Source organism: Carcharodon carcharias, chromosome 16 (assembly GCF_017639515.1).
Source record: "Carcharodon carcharias isolate sCarCar2 chromosome 16, sCarCar2.pri, whole genome shotgun sequence".
Classification (NCBI taxonomy): Eukaryota; Metazoa; Chordata; class Chondrichthyes; order Lamniformes; family Lamnidae; genus Carcharodon; species Carcharodon carcharias.
In genome coordinates, this window is record NC_054482.1 from 44,342,517 (window position 1) to 44,367,031 (window position 24,515).

Consider the following 24,515-nt stretch of genomic DNA (forward strand, 5'->3'; position numbering starts at 1 on the left):
TCATCAGTTCCTGGTTCACACTCTCTCCTTTTACCTCTACTTGCTCTCATCTCCCTATCACTCCTCTCTCCTATTAGGGTCTGATAGAAGGCAAAGGTCTGCTAACCCAAGAGAATCATCAGAAAGTGATCTCAGGGCTCTGAATTAATTCAAAAATCACTGAGAGTGGGCTGGCAAGTGAAGAAGCAGAGAATTGCTGCTATCACAGGAGAGGGACTGGAATGGATTTGGCAGGCCTAGTTATGTCTAAATCCATAAATACGAAGGATAAATTTCCAACAATGAAAAGCTCCATGATTTCTAAATAGGGCTTTTTAAGGTATGTTGTGGCTAGTCCTGCTGTTTTGCATTGTGGTTCCTACTCATCCCCTTTCCAAGTTAAAAATATTACTTACTACACTGGTACTTTAGACTACTGGATTTCAAGATCACATTCACATTTAAAAGTTGCAAACAATTATGACTTGCTACAGGATGCCAACACCTAAAGAAAGAAAGCCAAATAACAGGTGGGTCTAATTAAGGGATATATATATATAGGTTAAAATTGTTGCAGGTAATCAGGATATGTCAGGTATAGTGAATGGATTCTTCCCAATTATTTTCACGGAGGAAGACTATAGTAAAATTCTAATTGTATTTAATGGGACTACATGATCCAGAGCAGATATAAATTAATAAAGAAGGTATCATGCAGAACCAGAAGCATTAAATATCCTTGAGGCTTCTGGATCAGATGGGATGTGTTCTAGAATCTTCAATTAATTAAATGAATAAATTGGTGATGTTTTTCAGAATTCCTCAAATATTGAAGTAATGCTTGAAGTTTGGTGGACGACACACATGTTATTAATATTCAAAAATGGCTCAGGTACAAAACCTGGCAATTACAGACTAGTTAGCCTGATACCTATAACTGGGAAAATTCCTTCAGGGCTTTCTATGGGATACAAGAACACAGATATAACACGGAGTAGTTACCATGATTTTATAAGTACGTGGTCTTACCTTATAAGCTTACTGAATACCTTTAAGAGGTGACTAACATGGCAGTTTGGACTATTCCAATGTAATTTACTTTCTTTATCAAAGACTAAAAAAGAAGTTTAACACTCATGGGATTGTTAAACACTCTGAATGAAATGAAACTTGGCTTACAACAGAAGACAGAGGGTGATTGCTACAAATATGAGGGTCTGTCCTGGGTAATCTCTCCATATCAGTCTCCCCAGCCAATCTCACATCTGGTCCCCTAGGATCAGAGTTTACCTTTACTGTCCAGTGTTAATTATTTGCTAATATGGCCCGTAGGGGTGTTCAAAACAATGAAAACCCTTATTATGTAAACTGGATACCATACTCACTCCTTCCCACCACCCTCTGTGCTTCTCCTATCTTCTGAAAGGTGAAAGGATAAGCAATTCTGCTACCTTCTGAAAAGTATTTTCAGAAGGATAGGTATTTTAGTGAGATAAATGGGCACATTTTATTTTACAAATAGTATATGAACTGAATAATATTTCTAATGGATTCTAACCAATTTCATAATGCCCCTCATAATGTAGAAATTCACAAAGTATGTTATATTGTCCATGTTAGTGCATTATATATACTCTACCAAGCACTGATTTCTCTGAATCTGCTTAATCCTAAGCTTGAGAGTTCACTCCTTACTGATGTCCATCGGATGTAATCATTTGCAGCCCGTGCCTTTCTTAATTGAAGAAAAAAGTAGAGTTATCCTTATTTGTATTTTGTAGCTCATTAGCAGAGGCTGAAAAGGAATTAGGAATAATCATTAATTTGTACTTGAAAATCTAGTCAAAGTGAGACAGTTATTGATCGTGTGAACTGGACACCAGGGAGAAATCTGGCATTGGACTACAAATCTGATCAAGTTACACTGACATTGTATGGATCAATAGTGAGCCAGTTCTGGATTATGGCGTGCAGCTTTAGTCAACCCTATTTCAAAGTTAGAGACACATTAGGAACAGCACAAGGTAGAGTGACAAGATTCACCAAAGAGGAACTGATTTTATTTGATCGAAGAAGCTAAAACGGAGCAGATACATGATACAAGCATCCTATGTAAGGAGAGGTATAGATGAGGAGCTAGATTGATATATGAGGAAAGGGAATTGGCATTCCTTAAGGTAGGGAATCAATTGGTGGCTTGTGGGGAAACCTAATGATAGAATCATCAGACGTAGATTGTGGATGGATTGAGATACTGGGACTGAATGGCCCTGAGTTGTTCTAGATTTTTAAGTTCTTATTTCACCAGTATTGTGTAATAATCTGGTAAAAGTAGAACTCAAATATTATAGAAGAGAGAAGTGGTTTGTGCTTCATGGTTTTGCTATATAGAGAATAGAAGGGAATTACCATCATTCTCTTTTTAGAGGGAAGTCATGGACCAAAATGGCACAGCATTTTATGAATTACATTAGCATACTTGACTATTTCAGCTCTGCTGTAGCAATTTGTAGAATGTAGGTGCTGAATGGAGATCCATTTAATCATGGGGTGATCGTGTAGCATTAATGAAGTCCTTGGAGGAGTTTACTGTCCAATTTTGCAGCAGAGAAATCTTAACTTTTCTCAAGCTTTTTAAACCAGGAACTAAGAGGATATTTAATTAATGTTTCAAAACTCTTTTTTTGGTAATGCTTTTAAATGACAGTCATCCGCACACAAAGACTTGGCTGAAGCACCCCCATGATGAGTTGTACTGCATCATCGGGGAAAAATTATCCAGTTTATCAGATTAAAAAACAACAGATTGCACTGATGAAATCATAATCTGTTGATGAAATGTTTTTCAAAATGCAAAAACAGCATTGTAATTGTAAAGCCTAATATGGTAGCATCATGGACTGCAATGTGAACTTTGCCTGTCAGTCAGCAAGGCACCTTTATATCAGAGCAGATGGTGCCTCATTTTGCCAGGAACGGAAGTAACTGAAAATTACTCACTGGGCCAGTGATGTTGCTTTTAAAGTGAGAAATTTGCCTAGTAGGCTTAGCAGTTCACTTCCAAATGGTCTAGATATTCTGCCATACTCCAGTTTCTTGCAGGTAATTTACAGATTAGGCATTTTCTTGCAAAGTAAAGCTTTAATGTTATAATTCATGCCTTGGCTATTTTGAATTTGATTTGATTTACATTATGTAGATATTTGATGGGAGAGTCTTGTGGTGCAGTGATAGCATCTCTACTTCTGGGCCAGAAGCTCCAAGTTCAAGTCCCACTCCGAGACTTACTGGCCATGGAAGGTGCATTCATAACATGGCCAAACAGGTTGACTATCAGGGAATAAATCCTTCCAGTACAGCTGATGGTAAGTGGTAAGAGCGAGGGAGAAGCCATTGCAGTACTTAGCCAAGTATAATCATGGACCAGTCCAATGGAAGTCCATGGTCGCCAATGCCCTCTTAGGGCATGGGATCTAGAGGAGGAGGTGGTATTTGGTAACAAATAAATGTTACCAATTTAAAGGGTACAGTTTCGAGAAAGGGTTTGGAAAATCTTTTAAAATTTACAAACACATATCCAAATGACAAATTGCATCTAATTGCATCATAATGTAACTGCTATACAATATCTCCAGGATAAAATTTGTATGAAGTTCTTCTCTCTCCCCAAGGAAAAACTTGATTAACATTTTGGGTCCTTTTTTACTATCGCACTTCTGCTCCAAACCACAACATGTCTCCCTCAATTCTGGAACGGCTGGAATGTCTCAATCATATACTTGTGAGCAGTGCATACTATGAAGTGGGACAGATTCTGCCTGTTTTTCTCCTTTGTTCCCACCCTGCTCTACTTTCTGTGGAATTGTACCTTTTGGTCTGTCTGAAAAGCGGTGATGCTCTCCCATTGATCATGCAATTTGAAAGGTATTTGAGGCTGAGTTTAGACTGATAACAAGCTGCTCCCTATATTTTTTTAAATCACTTCAAAATGCAAATTAGGCAGGTCACCAAAGCAGTTTATTCTGCCCAATATCTATAAAGATGACCTATAACTTTGTGACCTGGGTGCAATAAGGTTGGAGTTAACGCAAGTACAATAATAACGTCTACTTCCAAGTTGTTGCTACATGATGAACTTTGTGACTTTCAGGAGGCAATCACAGATGGCATGGAGATTGCAGTGTCACCCAGAAGTCTGCACAGTGAGCTGATGTGTCCTATTTGCCTAGACATGCTGAAGAACACTATGACAACCAAAGAGTGCCTACATCGCTTCTGCGCTGATTGCATTGTTACTGCCCTCAGGAGTGGGTATGTAATAGCAGACTGGCTGCAGGACAAACAAGCTGGATTCCTCCCTTGACCCTTTGCCTTGTGTGGTGTAAGAATAATGAAAAATCAGGCTCTATGTACCTTAATGATGAAAATCCAGAACTACTAGGAATATTCAATTTGTTCACAAATAATTACACTTGGACAAAACGGCTTTGAATGTGCCAGTGCAGAACAGCAAAATTCTCACTTCCTCATCACAGAGTCAGCTTTCTGTCAACCTAGCAGCAATGTGGGTGAGCAACCTGAGTATGGACCACTCTTGTTTTTTTTGAAAAGGAAAGTGAAATGGCCATAGTTCCCGGTAAAATAGTAAGAGATATTTATCGGTGCTAAGCTTTACCAAAAAAAAGTGCACACATCTAGCAGGCAATGCACTTTAAAGGATTCAGTTCTTAGAATTTTTTACAGCTAATTTCAAGTAGGGAAGTTTGTTGCTTCCTTTTTTTCACATAACTTTTGGGTTAGTTTATTATTTTTTAATTCTCACCATTTCCTCTTTGGTCAGCTCTTAACAGTCAGCTGGAGTCAGGTGACAGTGCTCAGAATTGAAAGGCGGGCCCCCCACTGCCCACTTAGGGAATCAATTGGCTTCTGCTTAGTAACTGTCCACAACAGCACAGCTGAAACCATAAACTCACTGTGTAAGGAATCATGGCCACAAATCCATGCCCTGTGACTCCTTGGTAAGATTTTGGAATCCCAACATTTTAAAAAAATTTTGCTGTAATTTTTCCTGTTGAACTTACCTGAGGAATTGATTCCTTGCAGGGTTGGGACAATGCTTATATTTGACAGGCTTTACAATGTACACGATGAAAGCTTGTGAGTCATAGAAATATTAATTGTTCCAGTAAAAAGTTAGAATTTTATTCTGCACGGAAAGATGAGATCATTTGGCCATAAATAAAATGTGACCGCGTTATTTTGAAACATGAAATTAACCAGTGTTTTAAGAATATCTTTTGACAATTGCAGATCTTTAACCTGAAGATAGTCCAGCTGCATAACTTTTTTAAAATGTAATTTCTGATGCAGAATTAATGAAGAACTTGTCTTATTAGAAACAAAGAATGTCCAACGTGTAGAAAGAAACTGGTCTCCAAGAGGTCGCTGCGGCCAGATCCAAACTTTGATGCGCTGATCAGCAAAATATATCCCAGTCGAGATGAGTATGAGGCACACCAAGAACGGGTGCTGGCCCGGATCAGCAAACACCATAACCAACAGGCCCTGAGCCACAGCATTGAAGAGGGACTCAAAATGCAAGCACTTAACAGGTAAGGAGTGTTCAGCCCTCCAAACTGAGTAAATCATATTGAATAATATGTATATTGTTACCCCCATTGAAATGTTAAGGGAGAGGGATGGAGTTGGAGGGGGAATGCATGATATGTGACCCAGTAGCAGCTGAGTCTCTACTTTTAACAGAGGGAAGAAGTGACACAACATTTACAGAAGCAAATCCCTCCACCAAAGAAATAAACATATTCAACTATTCTAAAACTATTTATTACTCTCATAATAAAAAAAATACTCACATATTTACTCACAAAATTAAAAAACTGCCTGAAAGGGTGGTAGAGGCAGAAACCCTCATAACATTGAAGAAATATTTGGATGTGCACTTGCAATTCCATGGCATACAAGGTTATGGGCCTTGTGCAGGAAAATGGGATTAGAATAGTTAGGTACTTATTTGACTGGTGCAGACTCGATGGGCCAAAGGGCCTTTTTCTGTGCTGTAAAACTCTATGACTCTATTCAGGGCAGAATTTTACAGTCCCGTTGCGGCAGAGGCTGTAAAGTGCAGCGAGCCATTCAAAAGCCCATTGAGTTTGGCAGGACCGTAAAATCCTGGCCCCAGGAAGGGCTATAAAATTCAGACCTATAAAATTACCCTGCGACTTCTGATTGCTTTTGTGTTTTACATATTACAGTTGGAGGAATACGCTGATCAGCTAATATGGAAAAACATATGAGCTGTGATACTTTTTTTCATTTATTCTCCAACTCAGGGATTGTGTCTAAGAATTGTATATTAAATGGGTTCGAGGGTAGCAGTTAGGAGAAAAGTACATAGGAACAGGAGTATGCCATTTAGCCCCACAATATATATAGTGACTAAAGACTGCAGTAACTCCAACCTTACCCTCTCTAGTTTGGGTTTTGAAAGCCAGGCTCTTTAAAACACAGCAGAGTTCAGAAGTATTGAAGTAAAAGCTTGAAATATTGATGTAAAGGAACAGCATCCTTTTCAAAACACTTCCTTTGCATTCATTAGAACCCCTTAAGGCTGCTTGCTAAAATCTATGATTATGCAATATTAGAGTGAGCTCACTTATTACAGCTGAACTTTAATTAGTATTAATGGCCCAGTTAATAGGTGTAATTCTTTAAAGGATTCATTGTTTTCTAACACAATTGTGAGCACACTTAAGTCAATATTGATCAGCATTGCTTAACGGGAATGCTTTGGAATGATTTAATAAACATCAGCAAGTTCCTGTTAAGAAAATTCAGTACTGGCCATTTAGTACAGCTGATTAACAGTGATAACAAACTAGCATGTCTTTATTACTGCATGTAAGTACACTACAGTATTGTTTGGAAAAACCTGTTTTATACCACTAATTATATAAGTCCCTAAGCTGCATGTTATATTATAGCTGTGCCATCAGAGGAAGCGTCGTAATATACGTGAGATACTGAGACAACGGAGTCTCCAAGAGACCTCCAGAGGCAAACATAAATGTGGTCTTTTGTCACCACTTCATGTGAGCATGAACAGCTTTTTGCACTGCTGGTCCATTTTTCCAGGCACTACAGGGGAACTCCATTGGCAGAAACGAAAAACCACAAACCTGACTTGTGAGCAATAGCTGTTTCAATATTGTAGCTGCTGCTCATGTTGGTGCTGCAATCTGGACAGAATGAGTTTAAAGTACCAGTGGCCTAAGAGTGCGCACAGAATGCAACAAGTGACGTAATTGGAGAAGCAAGAATAAATAACCAGATTGGAAGAGAAATAATTAAAAGAATGTGATTTAGATCCTAAACAAAAATGAAAATACCTGGAAAAACTCAACAGGTCTGGCAGCATCTGCAGAGAGGAGCACAGTTAACCTTTTGAGTCCGTATGACTCTTCAACAGAACTAAGTAAAAATAGAAAAGAGGTGAAATATAAGCTGGTTTAAGGGGGAGGAGAGGAGGGGGAGGGTAGAGCTGGATAGAGGGCCAGTGATAGGTGGAGATAGCCAAAATATGTCATAGGCAGATTTAGATCCTGTTGCAATGTTAGATGCATTAATCAATTAAGAAATTAAGGGCTAATATAATAAGGCAATCATTGATTTTTTTCCCAAAGACATTCCATTTGTTTTTCTCTCATATGAAAAACTTGCATTTTAGATATTGTCAATCCTTCACAAAGATCTTTTTTAAAAAGCTTACTTTAAAGTTCCTATGTGACAAATTTCAAAGGCATAACAATATTTTAACTGACCAATCAAAGCTTTTTTTGTGGGATTTTAACATTTTTATATAAAATGTTTTTACATTGAACACACAAGTTTCTGACTCAGCAGCAAGAGTGCTGAATTAAGACTGACGCCAAGGTCATATGGTTATTTCAATAAATTATCATCAAAAATTATTCAGATACTAAGCCCTTAATAGTACTTGTACTTGATTAACATGAATGCAGTGAAAATAAAGAAACATGATTTTTATTCAGGATGAAAATCACAGGAGGTGTAAAGCCCAATAAGAATTTTAATTACTCATTTGGAAAAATGATTCAAATTTCATTTCATTATTTTGGTAATTTAGGAATTTAGATGTTGGTAGAAGGTTTTAATCCTCAGGGTGTTTTCTCAGGGTGTAGGCCTTTTTAAGGCCTGAAAGCCATTAAACTATTCTGATTGTGAGGAGGAATCATAGAATACAGTTCAGGTACATAAACCATTAATAACTGCATTGGTGTTTAATGAGAAGAGTTTGCATCCATAAGCTTCATTGTAACAAAAAATACATCAAGACTGTTGAAGAACTAAATATTTTAGCGCCTTTGCCAACCATTTCTATTAGTGATTAAACGTTTGATTCATTGACTATTCAAATACATTAAACTGTCATAAGAACAACATAACCAGTTGATTTGTATTCTGCTTTGCAGCAACATCTCCCAAATGAATCAAAAGTGCCATTTCATTTACATTTTTCTTACCGGTTTAATACCAACATATTGAATTTTGTCTGATTGGTACAGAGCGCAGAGGGTGAGAAAACATCAGGCTGAGAATGGCAGTGGAGCAGAAGACAATGGGGATAGTTCACATTGCAGTAATGCCTCCACGCATAGCAACCAGGAGGCAGGACCAAGTCAAAAACGTGCTAAGACGTCAGATGATTCGGGTCCAGACCTTGACACCACAAATGAAAATGGGACAGGTGATCCTGATCCAGTGACTGATGGAACCAATGAAATTGAACTGGTCTTCAGGCCTCATCCTACGCTAATGGAGAAAGATGAAACAGCACAGACCAGGTATGTAGGTGAGAAGGATTAATGTTATTCACCAGACCAGAAGAATTCAGAATTTTTTTTTAAAGGAAAACCGAATGCTGATAACAAAAACAAAAATTTCTGGAAATATGTGTCAGGTCAAGTCAGTATCTGAAAAAGAGAGAGAAAAATTAACATTCCTGGAATGATACTTCATTAAGACCATAGAAATTGAAGGCCTACGATCGCCTCGCAGCCTTCAAATCAACAGCAGTGTCACGAATAAGACCACAGGTTCAAGTGCTCCAGTGCAAAAGCAAAACGGTTTGCAATTTTTGTATTTAAACTTGCAGAAACTTTAAATATTAAACTACAGGCTTCAGGATGACAGACATAATGGTGAAATGGGTAGAAGCATGGCGCTCAATGGAGTTCAATGTGGACAAGCACTTTGGGAGGAATAACATGGAAAGACATTATACTTAATGGTGTGATTTTTGGGAAGTGTAGATGAGCATATGGTGTCCATATGCACAAATCTTAAAAGTGGCAAGGCAAGTTTACAAGGTGGTGCAAAGAACATTTGGGTTACTTAGTTTTAAAAATAGCTGAACAGAATATGAAAGCAAAGAGACCATGCTAGAACTTTATAAATCACTGGCTAGGCCTCAAGTGGATAATTGTGGATAATTCTGGGTACCATGTTTTGGGAAAGCTATATAGGTCTCAAAAAGAGTGCAGAAATGGCTTACCAGAATGTTACCAGAGTTGAGGGACTTAACTTATGAGGAATGTTTGGAAAAGTTAGGACAGTTATCGTTGGTTTACAAGATTGAGAGGTATTGACAAAGTGGATAGAGAAAATGTAAAGGTCAGAGATTGAAAATCATTGGCCAAAGATCTGGAGGGGTGATGAGACTTTTTCACTGAGTTGTCAGGATCTGGAACACCCCACCTGGGGTGGTGGAAGATGATTAATTTGAAAAAGGATTTGGACAGATACTTGAGAATGAGAAATTTCAGGGTTATGGCATTGTGATAACAAGTGCTACTGTTCTTTCAAAGAGCCAGTACAGGCAGAATGAGCTGAAAGACCTCTTAATTTCTATGATACAATGTATTCAGTCTTGAAGCAGTGTGACATGAATGGAGTTGTGATGTCCATTTTGACTATTATAAAGTCCACTATTAGCCTATGCTGAGTTAGCTGACCTTTGCCAAGACATCAGTTGAAGCACTGCTCTTGGTCTTGGTGACTCTGGGATAGGGAAATGAAAAAGATCAGCCAAAGTTTCCTCTCTTGATGGTTGTTTATTGACTCTTCCTGGAAGTTACACATGTGAACATGTTTGGGTTCAGCTGTGATGGTCTTTGTGACTGAATATCCCACCATCCCTCACTATCTAGAGTCACTCATGAAGAATGACTGACTATTTGACTCAGGTACTGGAGGTACTGCCAGAACATTGACCCCATTCTTAATGTGTTCCAGTGCTTTCAGGAAAGGAGAGAAAATTGGAGAAAACTGAGGATGGAAGGGTAAGGAAACGCGCATTGCTTTAAACATGTGTACCAGAGATTTGAGAGAGTTAGAAGCTGTACCTGGAAGTGGTGACATTATATTCTGCAAGTTTAATGGTGCTGATATTTTCTATATAGTGAAGGTGATCATTAATATAGAGCATGCTACCAATTAAGAGCTACCTGTTCTATGACTCTAAATGTTTTTCTCTTTTAACCAAGGCAGGTCACGGTTGGTGTCCAGAGGATTGTGGGGCGCACACCGGTGTCGAGAAAGCGGTAAGCAGTTTCACTGCAACCGGTTTCTCCACAAACCAGTAACAGACCACCTACAAACGGAGGTCTGGGAGAATCCGCTTCATTTTGATTCACGGACACTCTTGAGTCTACACTGTCAATTGCAAACTGAATGGTGCCAGAAATGTTAAAGCACTGTGTGACCAGTTTACACATGACAGTCAGTACTCAATTTTAGCATGTGGTCAGTATGGTGCAGATCTGCTGATTTACTGGTAACCTGGAAGTGTTTATATGAGACCGATGGATTTGAATCCCAGTAACTGTATCACCAGTGGCAATGACAACAGCTCTGGATGAAATTCCCTGATCAAATCCAGCCAGGACTGAAAAAAATCCATTGTCGGGCCTCTTGCTTTTCCAGTTCTTTCGGACCTGTGGTCATGTATATATTTTTAAATCACTCCTCTAGGCCAAATGATCATTCTTCTTCTGAATCTAAAACAGTGAGTTTTGAGATGGAGAACTGCTTTTGATATAGATCCTGACATCCCTACATGCAGATCTTTTTGTTGTCTCCACTGAGGTCATCAAACCCTGCCTAGCCCAGGGAACAAACCATTTGTGATTGAGCATTTGCTCACTCAGCCATCAGACAAGACCTCTTGCAGATGATGCTGAGATATATTTGACCTATTATTACATAGGTATTTGTATTTCAGCAAAGGCAGTGCAATCAAATTGTGGCATAATTCACAGTGGCTAGTGAAGTGATAACAGATTGAGTGCTACAGGTGTTGCCTATGATAAAGAAAACCTAAGCACAGAGCAGAGTGGAGTCCGGGCCTGTGGAATTTTCAAACTCTGAAACAAAAAGAGAGCTGTCAATGATGTTAAGTCTTGTCAAGGCAAGAAATGTTGTGCATAATAGGCTCTCAAACCATTGAGTAGGAACTGGAATAAGTCTGTCTAATAACTCCTGTAGAGCGGAATTTTGGGCTTGGCGGCGGGCGTGTGCCCAGCCCACTCAAGCATTAAATGAAGTGCGTTAACGTCACCAAACATGCCGACGTCAAAACACATTCTCGTGATATTTCACTAGGCCGGCGTACGATGGAGACGGAGGCGCACCCGTCATTAATTAAGGCCCTTGAGACACCAATTGCCTCTGACTTTATGAAGCTTGTGCGATTTTTAGGCCCTCACACGGGCAAAATGGGCAGGCGGGCAGGCCACATATTGCAAAACCTCACCCACGGGCATGATAAAAGGGGTCAGTGGCTTTGTCAAAGTGTTTAGTGATGAATTTAGGATATCATTTGCTGTTGGTTGCTTCTGTGAACTGGACAGCTTCATTTCGCTTCAGAGCTGCATTTAGATATTTTAGAGGCTTCAGTTCAGAGCTCAACTGTTGTTTTCAAGGTGCCCGGAGGATTCACACTGCATGGGGCCTTCCAGGTATCAGGTGGCCTTCCCTTACCTTGGTAATGGGAATTGTGGTCTCCGCTGGAGACACCTCCTCTGAGGAGGAAGAGAGGGCCAGAAGGGGGAGGAGGCCAGGTGTCCCTATTCAGCTTCCAGGGGAGCCACCTGTGGGAGGAGAGGTGCAGGCACAAGGGACACAGGGCCAACAGGAAGTCCAAAGTGGAAGGGGCAGCAGAAGACGCCACTATCTTGTTGCCAGGCAGCAATGCAGCTACCTCAATATGTCTGAGGTGCACTGCCGAAGGAGGCTCTGCCTCTCAAGGGAGACAGTGACCTCCATCGGTCAGAAGATCGGCCCTGAGATCAGCTCTAACTGTGTGGGTGGACACCCCATGCCAGTGGCACTGAAGGTCATGGTGGCCCTCAACTTCTATGCCTCCGGCTCTTTCCGGGGTGGGGGATCTTTGTGGAGTGTCCCAATCAGCTGTCCATAGTGGCGTCAAACTGGTGAAAGACGCTCTGTTCAAAGTGCATTGACTTTCATTCATTACTATACAGACGAGGCCAGCTAGGCAGAGTGAATCAGAGGCTTCGCAATGATTGGTGGGTTCCCCCGTGTCCAGGGTGCAATAGACTCCGCACATATGACCATCAGGGGGCCAACAGGTGAGCCCGGTGCCTTTGTCAACAGGAAGGGCTTCCACTCCATGAATCTACAGATAGTGTGTGATCACAGGATGCTGATTCTACAAGTCTGTGCAAGGTACCCTGGCAGCTCCCAAGATGCCTACATCCTCAGGCACTCCCAGGTGCCAGGGCTCTTCAGTGCTCCAGCCTGACTGGATGGATGGCTGCTGGGTGACAAGGGCTATCCCCTCAAAAGGAGGCTCATGACGCCTCTCCACTACTGAAGAACAGAGGCTGAGTAGCAGTACAATAGGTGCCACGCCTCCACAAGGGCAGCAGTAGAGGGAGCCATAGGTCTTCTCAAGATGCCCTTCTGATACCTGAACCGTTCAGGGGGTGCACTGCAATACCCCCCAGATTCTGTGTCACTGATAGTGGGTGCATGCTGTGCTCTCCACATTCTGGCATTGGCAAGGGGGAAACCCAGTGGAGGAAGATGGTATTGACGCAGCTGCACAGGCAACAGACAATGAGTACAGTAGTGAGGACAAGCACGGTGAGGAGAACGCTGAGGGCATAGATGCAGACCTGGGTAACCTACAGAGAGGCAGGGACACCAGGGATGTTTTAATCCAATGCCCCTTCAGCTAGCCTACCAAATAAGTACAACCACTACATGCCAGGGCTGCAGGTTCCATAGTTGATCCCTGATGGGACCAGTTCCTTGGTCAACAACATACACTCTGTGCCTTTGCAATGAAGTTTCAGGAGACACAAGTCCATCATAATATCATGGCCTACCCTGCACCTACAGAACAAATGAAGCATAAAGAGGCCAGTTGCATAAAATAACATATATCATTTACTTGTGAATGTGAAACATTGCAGAAATTAACATGAACCGGTGTTTTCCATCACACCATTAAAAAGAAAAAAATTTGGGAACCAAATATCACCCGTGATAAGGCTGTGTTGTGCTTTAGGTGCTTTAAGTTTTCGCTTGCGGGTGCTACGTTTAGGTGCTCCCCCCTCACTGTCACTGGCATTGGAGACAGCCTGCTGACTCTGCTGTCTTGTTGGCCTTGATGACCTTGGAGGGCATCCTCTGACCTGTGGAGCCTATGCTGGCCCTGACTGGGAGGGAACGACCAGTGCCATGGCTGGCACCTCCCCAGTTGCTGCAGTCTCATCGGATGTCACGGTCACTGGCAGAGGAGTGGAGGAGCTTCTGCTGTCATCTGGAGCGCCCTGAGAGGCACCCACAGAGACGACAGGCAACTCGTGTGCCAATGTCAGGTCGCTTTGGACCTCCCTGCTCACCATTGATGGACGGGTACCTAGCTAGGATACTGGGTGCCCACACTGACACTGATCAGCAGAGGTCATTGCCAGTGTGAGGGCTTGCAGGTCCGAGCGCATCCTCAGGAACCCCTGACTGAGTCCCTGGAGGAGCCTCTCTCCATGGAGAAGGCATTGCGCTCGGCCATGAGGGCCAACACAATGCTTAGGCTCTGCATAGACTCCTCCACCATGGACACCATGGCACACATACCCTCATGTATCTCTCGCACATCCTGCTGGATGTCCAGCATCTGCTGCCTCAGGGATGACTCCAGAGGCACATCATCAGCCACCAACTGAGCATTATCCTGGTCCCAGCTGTCCTCCGACTGCCAACGTCCTGGGCACTCTCTGTCTTCACCTGCACCTCAAGCGAGTGTGAAGTGCCTTCACCAATGTGCACCAATAGACTACACGGCAATGTTATACCCACCGAGGCACTGGTATCTGCGCTGGTGCCTGCTCGATAGAGAGGTTGTGACGCAGGTGTATGGTGGTCCTCAGGGGTCAGGGGTGGGCCTTCAGGCTAATGAACTGCTAGTGAGCCTAAAAGGGAGAAGAAGGACATGTCATTAGTTTAAGTCATGAAACTGTCACTGTGCATGCCTGGCACCCTGATGCGACAGAGATTTGCATCATGGTGCCCTAGTCTTTCAATTGTTAACGGGGCTTCCAGGTTCCAGGCTCACATCAATATAGAGATTACAGTGGAATGGTAGCAAAAAACGACATTCTCACCTCAGTGCACTACACTCTTACCTTCCTCTGGCACCCCAACCTCAAAGCGGCCGCTTGACCGAGATGCATGGGGCCTCTCCAGCTCCAGGGCCTCCTGCTTGTATTATGAGGATTAGGTGGTGTGTGGGTTCCCCGCCAGTCCACGACCTCTCAGCATTGTTATGGGACGTTTTCCCCTGAAAGCGCAGAAGAGCATTGATTAGTCCACTCTCTACCTGTGTCGCCATTGCAGCCTGGCCAATCCCAACTGAGGAACACCTCGCAGGGCTCAGCTGATTCATGACCCTGGAGCCGCAAAGCACTCAGTCCAAGCAGCCAGGGCTCACCCCCTTGGCCAGCTCCTGCCTCATTGACATTTGGCACCCTCACTCTAACACCGCTTAGGCCCATGGGGGAATGGGCAGCTCTTAACTGTTCAGCAAAGCGACCCATGCCAACACGGTACTCACCCTTCCCAATCGCAGGAGATTATTGAAGTGCCTCTGGCACTGGCCAAATGTGCACCTCACTACCTTGGGGGTGGGGGTGAGGCACCCCCCCCCCCCCCCTCTCTCTCTCTCTCCTCGGTCATCCCTGGGGACAAGGGTTTCTCTCCATGCTGCCACCTCCCCCAAAGAACGCCGGGCCGACTGCCCCACTGGGCTGCACTCCTGCCTACCATGCCCACCCGCTATGGTTTCCATTCGCAACGCTTCCTTCGGTGGCAGCTTTCCAGGGGCTGCTGAGGCTGCATTTGAATCGGCTGCCTGGTCACCATTGGATCTGGTGGACATCATGCCCCCACCCGCCCCTTTGCGCTCATTCCCAGGCCGCACTGCCTTTCATGGGCGGTGGTCGGCTTCCCGACTGCCCCCACTGATCTCGCACACCAAGGGTAAAATTCTGCCCATCAAGTTGGTTACGTGCAGTTGCTGTCATAAGGCAATAAGCCACAATTGTTCAATACTTTTCACATATAAATTTGTTTCTCCACCACATTTTCCTCCTTTCCTCTCCCCAAGGGTGTGACAATGTTTCCAAAACTATCTTTTTGACCACTCAAGGCCTCAGGAGCTGATCCTCTCCTCACCCAGTGACCACACACATGTTTCCCGCAGGTGTTGCGGGACAGTATTTGGTAACGGGAACCCTGACTGATTTTTTACCTTTTCAATCTAGTGTACTGGAGCCTAAGCTGAAGTTAGCTAACACAAATCAAGGATTAAATCAGACCTTCCTAAACTGAACCACTCACTGAATTAACTCACTGAGATGGTCTAAAGCCTTATTAATGTGTTCTTAAAAGCTATTTAAATTTACATGTAAAAATTGCTTCCACTTTTACCATATTCTCCATTTGGGAAGGGGAAATCTTGGGCCCTTGCAGCTCTGTTGTTATAATTAATATTGTTAATTGATACTTGAGCAAATATCATGAAAGATGTTAAGTACATTGTTTATAGTTAGAAAATCTAATCCAATAGCACATTCCTGACATTTACAAGTCTTAGAACATGTGAAGTGTGTGGGGAGAGGGAAGGGAAGGCAAATCATAGTCTTTCCACAAGTTCCTGTATGGATGCTTCATGTGAACTCTAACAATACACCATGTTATGAATTTATCCCCCACATTCCCTTTAAGATTGAGGAGGTTGTAGGGAGAAGCTTAGTGTATGACTCCATGTCTCATATTTTTCTTTCTTATTTTCTGGTCTAATAGGTATATAAAAACAACAGGAAATGCCACTGTTGACCATCTGTCCAAGTACTTGGCTATGAGATTAGCCCTAGAAGAGCTCAGGAAAAATGAAGAAGCGAATCCAATGAATGTGGAAACAGTCAGTGAGAAGCAATACACCATTTACATTGCAACGGTGAACGGCCAATTCACTGTAAGTAGCTGCATTGCTTTTCAGCGGATGACTTAACTGCAGTTTATTTCAGATCAAAAAGAAAGCCCCACAAGCATTGGGAATACAGAGAAGGTTAGCATTTGAAAGAGAAAGGTAGGTTAAGGTTTCCATCTCTGGAGAAATTCAAGTTGTATTTCCATCAAGTGATTTCACAATGATGAGTGATTGGAGATGATTTTCCTAGACTGAAAAAAATTACACACGTTCTCACTAAAGTGCACCATCCAGCTTTTTAAATGTTGATATTTACAGTTAGCTTTGGTTTAGAATGTGTCTCTCCAGACATGGTTCTGTACCTGTATACAGGAAACATTGTCATTTTAGCCTTCTTAACATTGGTTACTTCACTTCCCACAGTTATACAGGGCTGGCATTGTGATTGAAGTGAAACAAGTCATTCACTCATTCCCAGCGCATTGTATTTACCTGACATCCCATTTCTTCCACAACTCAAAGGATACGTGCATTCGTAGAAAACTTAGCTTGCAATGTTTCAGATGGTCTTCAGCTTGATTTCCCAGTGAACAGAATGAACAATTTACTAATGTATGCCTTTTTTAGCCCAGGAAAGTGGTCCGCTCAGGTAATTGGGCAGTTTGTGAGGTGCTTAACCCATTAACAAGGTTAACGTGAGCTATTGCATCTTGTGTTGACTCCAGACATTACATCATATTTGAAGAAACTTGAACATGCAAGTTAGAGCCTCATTTTCTGTGGTTTGAAGGGATGTGTACTGTGGGGCACTTCAACTGACAGGTGGTTTCCATTCATTTTATACCACCTGTTTGGCATCTTATCACCAAAGAACCAGAGTGGAGCAAAGGTGAAAGAACGACTGAAGAGAAGGAGTCTTTTGACACCAGAGAGCAAGAGCTCACAAACAGAGATTTTAAGGGAGTTTCAGAGGCTGTGGGGATAATGGACAGAGTGGTTGCAGCAGAGGGAGTGGAGAATGAAAAGCAGAGGGAGTGGAGAATGAGAAACCTATCAGTGCTAGAGAAGCAGAAGGCATGCAAAGGCTGCACACCTGGAGGAGATCACAGAGCTAGGGAGGGTTATGGCCACTGAGGGAGTTGAAGATGAAGATCTTAATTACAAATCAGTGAAGGTCAGGGGACCAGTGGAATTTGGCAAAGGTTGTGGGCCTTGGTAAAAGAAAGAATGTGGGCTAAGGTATTCTGGATGGGAATTGAAAGCAGGGAGGCATGGAGAACATTGGTGAATTGCAACTTCTAGTTGATGAGGTGTAAGAGTTAAAATTTTGGGGGCAGATAGGGTGGACCTGAAAGATCTTTCAGAGGTGAAGGAAAGCGGGCCTGCTAGCAAACTGGATGTGAGAAACAAAGCTGAGTTCCACTGTGAGGAATGAAAAGGTTCCAAACTTCTGGGCTTAGCCTAAAGTGGCAGCCAGTTACATGGGTGGTCGGGGTAGGGGACAAGGAAGTTTTTGTGGAAGCTAAAGAGGACAGCTTCAACATAAATGTGTGACCAAATTCATAGCGTACCAGCAGCCTAGGAAGTCTTAGCCAAAGATGTTCACGTATACCATTTAGGTTTTCTTTATCTTGATGTGTTTCCTCAGGAAAAACATAATGCAGTTATTGTGATGAGAATAGGATTTTTTTTGACAACTCTGATCATTACGAGCCACAGCAAAGCAGTACCAGTGTTTCACATGACTACATTTTTTTAAGAGCAGCTCCTCTTTAGCAATGACCCATGCTAGTTGTGAGCCTGTTCTATAAAACTCATCTGGGATCCTCAGCAGTGAACTGAAGAGTATTCCCAGCAACAAGCAGGTTGAAAGGATCATTGAGACTGGGATTTGGTTTTGAGATCCTTTAGCTGCTAGCCTATGATGTTTCAGATGTTCAAGTCTTTTTTTGTAACAATATGGCTGTGCATCAGAAGGATTTAAGCCATATTTGAAAAATATAACCCATTCTTTTACGTGTTTTGCCATAGCTTTTGCAGCAAAAGTTTAAAGTGAGACTGTAGGAGCATCTTGGGAGGATATGGAAGAGCTGGAGATAAATATTTTTTAAAAAAACTATCAAAATTATATTGGGAGTAAAATTTGAAAAGTCACTAGGGTCAGAGGATTTTTTTCTCAGAATACTGGGGAGGAGAAAGCAAACAGACTAACCATAATACTAACAATTTTGGAAACAGGATTTTTGCCAAAGAACTGGCGGGTGGCAAATGTTACACTTCAGTTTAGAAAGGGAAAAGAAATTGTAGGGCAGCTGGTAACCAAAAAATGAGTCAGTTGTGGGAAAAAAATGTTGACCATATAAAAATACATGGTTTTATAAAGGGCAATAAAAGACTTCACCTGAGTCTACACAGTATGTGTAGTTGCAGAAAAATGCATATTATGGAGCTCCCACTGAGGTCATTTAACTCAGCAATAACTGGAGTCCTTCGTGCTCGCTTTGATTCAGAGACTTACTTCTAATAATGTTAGTTTTCAATCTATTTTAATCAGATGTACAACTAACATTGCTTCAACACAGTCATGCCATTGCTTGGTTTAGTAAGCCAGTAAAAGTGTCTTGTACGACACTTCAGCAATTGACCGTGATCCTGAGTTTATGTCACAGTATTAATTCATCACCAGCCAAAGGGGTTTTACAATAGAATTTAAAACCTTAGCTCAGTGGTAGTCGTACCACCTCTGAGTCAGAAAGTCATAGGTTTAAGTCCCACTCCACAATCTAGGCTGATACTTTAGTGCACATTTAAGGGAGTGCTCCACCGTTGGCGGGGGGGGGGGGGGGGGCATCGTCTTTTGAATGTGACATTAAGTTGAGGCCCCATCTCTTTTCTCAGGTTAGCATAACAGATCCTAGGTATTTGAGACCATCTTTTCCTCATCTAGTGTCTTCAGCAGACCTGCTGCTCTGTCAGTGCCAGGCTGGATTCAGCCTCCTACCTATTGAATGTTATTGAATGCATTATTGATGTCAATGAAAAAAAACAACAGTAAACCTAAGCAGATGGAGATGCTTTATAATGTTTTTTTCAACTGTGGTCCTTGTGCCAGTTGCTGGTGAGGGCTGTGACTCTTCGTAAAGGATTTGTGAAATTTACTGTTGTTTTGTTTCTTTCTAGTTGCTGAATGGTTCTTTTTCCCTGGAGCTCGTTAGTGAGAAATACTGGAAGGTGAACAAACCTATGGAACTATATTATGCACCAACTAAGGAACACAAATAGGCATTGGCATAAGATCCGTGCCAAATAAATGAAGAACGTGCTTTTGATGGTTGTGACATATTTGTCTTCCACACAACAGCAACCAGTATCGTGAGATGTTCCATTGAATAAAAACTTGTCACATGTTCAGATTTACAGATCTGTGACTTCACAAATTCACAACTGAAACATCACAGGCTTGGGCAAGAGGACAGTGTCCCAATGGATTTTCTTATCTGATCATGATATTGTGGATACCACCTGGAATTCAGGAAATAGAAGTTTGTAGAGTGTTGCTTCTCAGTTTCTTGGCATCACAGGCAGTAGATATGTGTTTTTTTGGTTGCTATGAATTTCTTGCAAACCTATTGGCAAAGGCCTAATTTCACATTTAACAAACTTATTTTTGTTGAAAATAACATTTTCTTGCACCCCTGTGTTCCCCCGAAAGTGTCAATGGGAGGTGGAGTACGGTACAATAGCAACCCTCCAACCCTCACTTAAGTGACCGTTCTTCGTATGAGAATAAGGGCAGTGAGTGTTGACGGGCTGGCAATGGAAGAAAGTGAGAATATCCCAGAGTTCCTCCCTCTAACCCAAGGGGCTAAGGCTAATTGTCACAGCCCAAGCTATGCTCTGGCTGTGGATTGAACCTGGGGCCATGTTATATAGTGTATTAATCCACTAAGTTATTGGGAGGGAAACTAAGTATTTAATTTGAAGGTAAGTGTCCTTTAATGTTGCAAAGCTATGGTTTTAAACAAACTTCTACTATTCCAAAATGAAGTGCTACAGGACACCAAGGCATTGCAAACACAGATAAATATATTTTCAGTGTCTTTCTTTAAAAAAAATCTTTTTTTCATGAGTATGGGTATTTATGTTGTCAATCAAGTTCTGGTAGTTGTACCGTGAAACTATACTGTACCTGGGCATCTACTACTTATTTGTACACTGTTACCATCAAATTGAAATTAAATAATTCTGTTTCTTTGCTTGAATAATAATTGCAGTAATTATTAGAGAACACAAGAACATTTATGAGTGAGGGGGTAAGCAATTCTAGTATGTTCTTGAATAATTTAAAATAATATAGTATTTGAATTTAGATGCTATTTGTAGCAGTACCAGGCATTAAACGTTCTTAACTAATAACAGAAAATACTGGAAATACTCTGATAGGCCATCAACCCAAAACGTTACTTCTGTTTTTCCCTCTCCACAGATGTTGCCAGACCTGTTGAATATTTCTAACATGTTCTGTTTTGATTTCAGATTCTCAGCATCTGCAGTATTCTATTTTTAGGCCCTGTTTTGAAGCTGCTTCAGAAACATGTTTCGAAATTATCTCAAATTGCACTTCTTAAACTTCTATTAAGTTCACAAATTAAGGACAGTGTATGTGCTCAAAACTTGATAAAAAAAGAGCTGGGTCATTATTTTGTGCAATAGAAGGATCCTTTTATAAACTTCAACAATTATGATCACAAAACACCTCAATGAAATATGCAAGCCTGTTTTGGGATATCACATGTCAGACTTCATTGTGAACGCCAAAGGGATTGCGAGGCTCCACCTGGCTAAACATCATCATAAAACGAATGAGTGAAAATTGGCAACCCTGTATTCAAAATGCATGATGGACTTAACAATATTTCATGGATTTCTGAAGGATCTTCCTTTTATAGAAATTCCATATTAAACTATGGAGAAAATACAACTTTAACTTGGGGAAAAAGGCCTACCACTTCCTGTCCCTACCTCAGCATTATAATGAGTTATTTGCACCATGCTATTTTTGGTCTGGTTATTGACATTTCCTTTTATATTTGGCTGATTTCCTGACATTTTAATAGCCTCTCGCTGTAAATAGTGAGCTGTTACTTTGGTTGCTGAAAGCTTTAAAATGCAAACAACACCTGCAGTCATGGCTTCTCAAGTGTTAGTTCGGAAGTCTCAGTTATTGTGGCTAAGTGTTCTGAGTATAAAGCATGACAGAGTGACAACATGCTGGAACCAGGGAGCTTCAAAATTTCTTATTTGTTGTCTACTTATTTATACATGCAGAAACCTTTTCAAAAATCCACAATTAAGAAGGAAAACGGGTCATTTGTTCTTAACCATTTGCCAATGCATAACTTGCTATCCACATTTTTCCCTTCTATTGGTGTTAAACTTAAGTGGTCTTAAGGTGAGGAATTCTCCATGTGATAAATAGTCAGGTGTAGAGAAAACAGAGTTTACAGTATGCTGGCACTGACAATCTTTACTGTATCATTCCACCATTTGGAGATGAAAATTGTATGTATTGGAAGTTGTGTTTTCCAATTGGGGAATAATTAGATTTGTCTTTCCTTTTTCTTTCGAATATGCTGTACAGAAATTTCTAAAGTAGAAATGGAACACTTTTAAAAAGATGGTTAATTTCCCTACTTATTTCTGCATTTAATTGAGATATTACTTAAGATTTTAAAAGAACTATCAATCGACAAAAGATATTTGTTAAATATGTAGGTTTTAGTTTAATAGGCTTTAATCATTTTACCATAGGTGGCCATGCCTTCAGCTGCCTCGGCTCTAAGTTTTGGAATTCCTTCCCTGAATCTCTTGCTTCTCTAACTTTCCTACTTGTAAGACACTTATTAAAATCTACCTATTTGTCCAAGTTGAGGTCACAAGAACACGAGAAATAGGAGCAGTAGACCATATGGCCCGTTGAACCTGCTCTTGGACTTCAACTCCACTTTCCCACCCACTCCCTTGATCCCCTGAGACCAAAAATCTATCTATCCCAGCCTTAAATATATTCAATAGGTGTTTACTTCCACCTACTTCCAGCATCCTGGTCCAAGGGCAAGAGGTGGCACGAAACCTCACACACAATTTCACAGATGTTGCCAAAGACTCAGAAATTAGGACCAGAAATGATGCCAGCAAGTACAGAAAAACAAGGGAAGAAATCAGAAAATAGAGAAACAGATACTGAATAACTTACAGGGGAGGTGGGGGGGTAGAGAACACCAGACACCAAAGAGTAGAAATAGACCAAGAGAGATCATGACAAAGACATTTGGCCAGAGCATATCAAGGACACACACAAAGCAAATCAAAGGGATGGTGTAGATTGTGGCATGTATGTCGAGCCAGCATACAGCACCAAAAATCATGTTTAGGCCTGTATTCGGTGCATATGTTGCCCTCCTTTTCTGCTAAGAATCACTATACTAGCATTAGGAGTTGGCCTCAATTTTTCACTTCGAACGTGTGTTTCACCTTAAGTCAGTGCACAGGATCAACACGCAATATGGGCCTTATTGCCAAGAAGATATGCTGGCATTTAAGACACAACCACACAGCAGACTGTGCTTGGCAAACCACAGAAATGGACCCTCTTGCAAAAAGAATGAAATATGAAGCTGGTTTCAACCTAAAAGTTGTAACATTTGCTAACTTATCAAATAACTGCTGCAGCAAAGGAATTCAGCGTTTGTGGAAAAACTGGTGCGAGAAAGGAAAAAGGAATCTGCGCTGAAGAAGATGCCCAAGATCAAATGTGCCGTGAGAATAGGGACCAGCCACTGACCTGATCTTGAGAAGCATGTATCAGAATGGATCCTCGAAAATCATCAGAATGGTTACATTGTCAATGGAAATACAATGCATATATATGCTCTTAAGTGAGCCAAATAAAACCCCAAGTCCAGCAAATATTTCAGAATAACAACTAGTTGGTGTAGCCACTTTATGGAATGAAAATGTCCGATGTTACGGCAGAAAACCAAAATTGCTCCGAGATTACCAAAAGATGTCAATGCCAAAATTACCAGTTTCCAGCAATTCTTCATTGTACATTGGCAAAAACACAAATACCCATTATATCACACCAATAACATGGATGGAAATGCCTATGAATTTCAATATGCCTAGCAACCAAACTGTGGAATGGAGAAGTTCAAAAATGTTGAAAACCACTCAACATGAGAAGCGAAGATTTACAGTGGTCCAAGCCTGCATAGCAGATGTAATGAAATTAAAGACTATGGTCATTTTCAAATGTAAAACCGTGATGAAAATAGCGTTCCCTGCAGGAGTTTTTGTGCATGCCCACAACAATGGTTGGATGGATGAGGGTGAAGTGAATTTGTGGATGTGTGTGGGATAGCATCCTGGTGGCTTACTTGAAGCACATAGCTTATTAGTGTGGGACATGTTCAGATCCATATAGCTGATGGATCAGGAAGAAATCATACCCAAATTGCTGTTATACCAGGACTTATAATATCCATAGTTGAACCTTTGTATGTGTGCCTCAACAAGCCATTCAAGGATCATGTTTCCACTAAAAGGAATAGGTGAATGGTTGACAGAGAACAAACTTTCACAAAGAGCATTCACAATATTGTTTGATGTTTTTGTGGATTTGTCATCAAATCGTGGGGTGTTATTAATGCACAAACTGACATTAAATTACTCAATAAAATGTAATCCAATTCAATGGACGGAGTGGAAGATGATTTGTTCTGGAGGGATGATTCTGAAACTGAAAGCAGCAAATCTGATCTAGAATGGGATCCTTACAATGATGCCATAGCCAAAGTGATACAGAATGAATTTTATGAATTCTTAGTGTTGAAGATGATGAATTTGAAGCTTTGAAAACATTTTGATTATGGTTAAAGGTATCATTGTAGAAATAATCCATTCAATAGAATACCACTGA

The 24,515-nt window shown here is 41.3% G+C and overlaps 1 protein-coding gene across 3 annotated transcripts in view; it reads left to right on the plus strand.

Annotated features, from left to right (window-relative positions):
* LOC121288830 (E3 ubiquitin-protein ligase RING2) overlaps positions 1–20,796 on the plus strand; it is a 60,751-nt gene extending 39,955 nt beyond the window's left edge. Inside the window, exons 2-8 of one of the 3 annotated variants that reach the window (XM_041207600.1) lie at positions 796–994; positions 4,130–4,290; positions 5,376–5,591; positions 8,583–8,861; positions 10,563–10,619; positions 16,408–16,579; positions 19,715–20,796. In XM_041207600.1, coding sequence (XP_041063534.1) covers positions 4,148–4,290; positions 5,376–5,591; positions 8,583–8,861; positions 10,563–10,619; positions 16,408–16,579; positions 19,715–19,816 — 969 coding nt within the window. In that variant the 5' untranslated portion in view covers positions 796–994; positions 4,130–4,147 and the 3' untranslated portion in view covers positions 19,817–20,796. The remainder of the gene's footprint in view (positions 1–795; positions 995–4,129; positions 4,291–5,375; positions 5,592–8,582; positions 8,862–10,562; positions 10,620–16,407; positions 16,580–19,714) is intronic. The other 2 variants (XM_041207598.1, XM_041207599.1) reach the window with 2 other exon arrangements.
* The last annotated feature ends 3,719 nt before the right edge of the window (positions 20,797–24,515 follow it).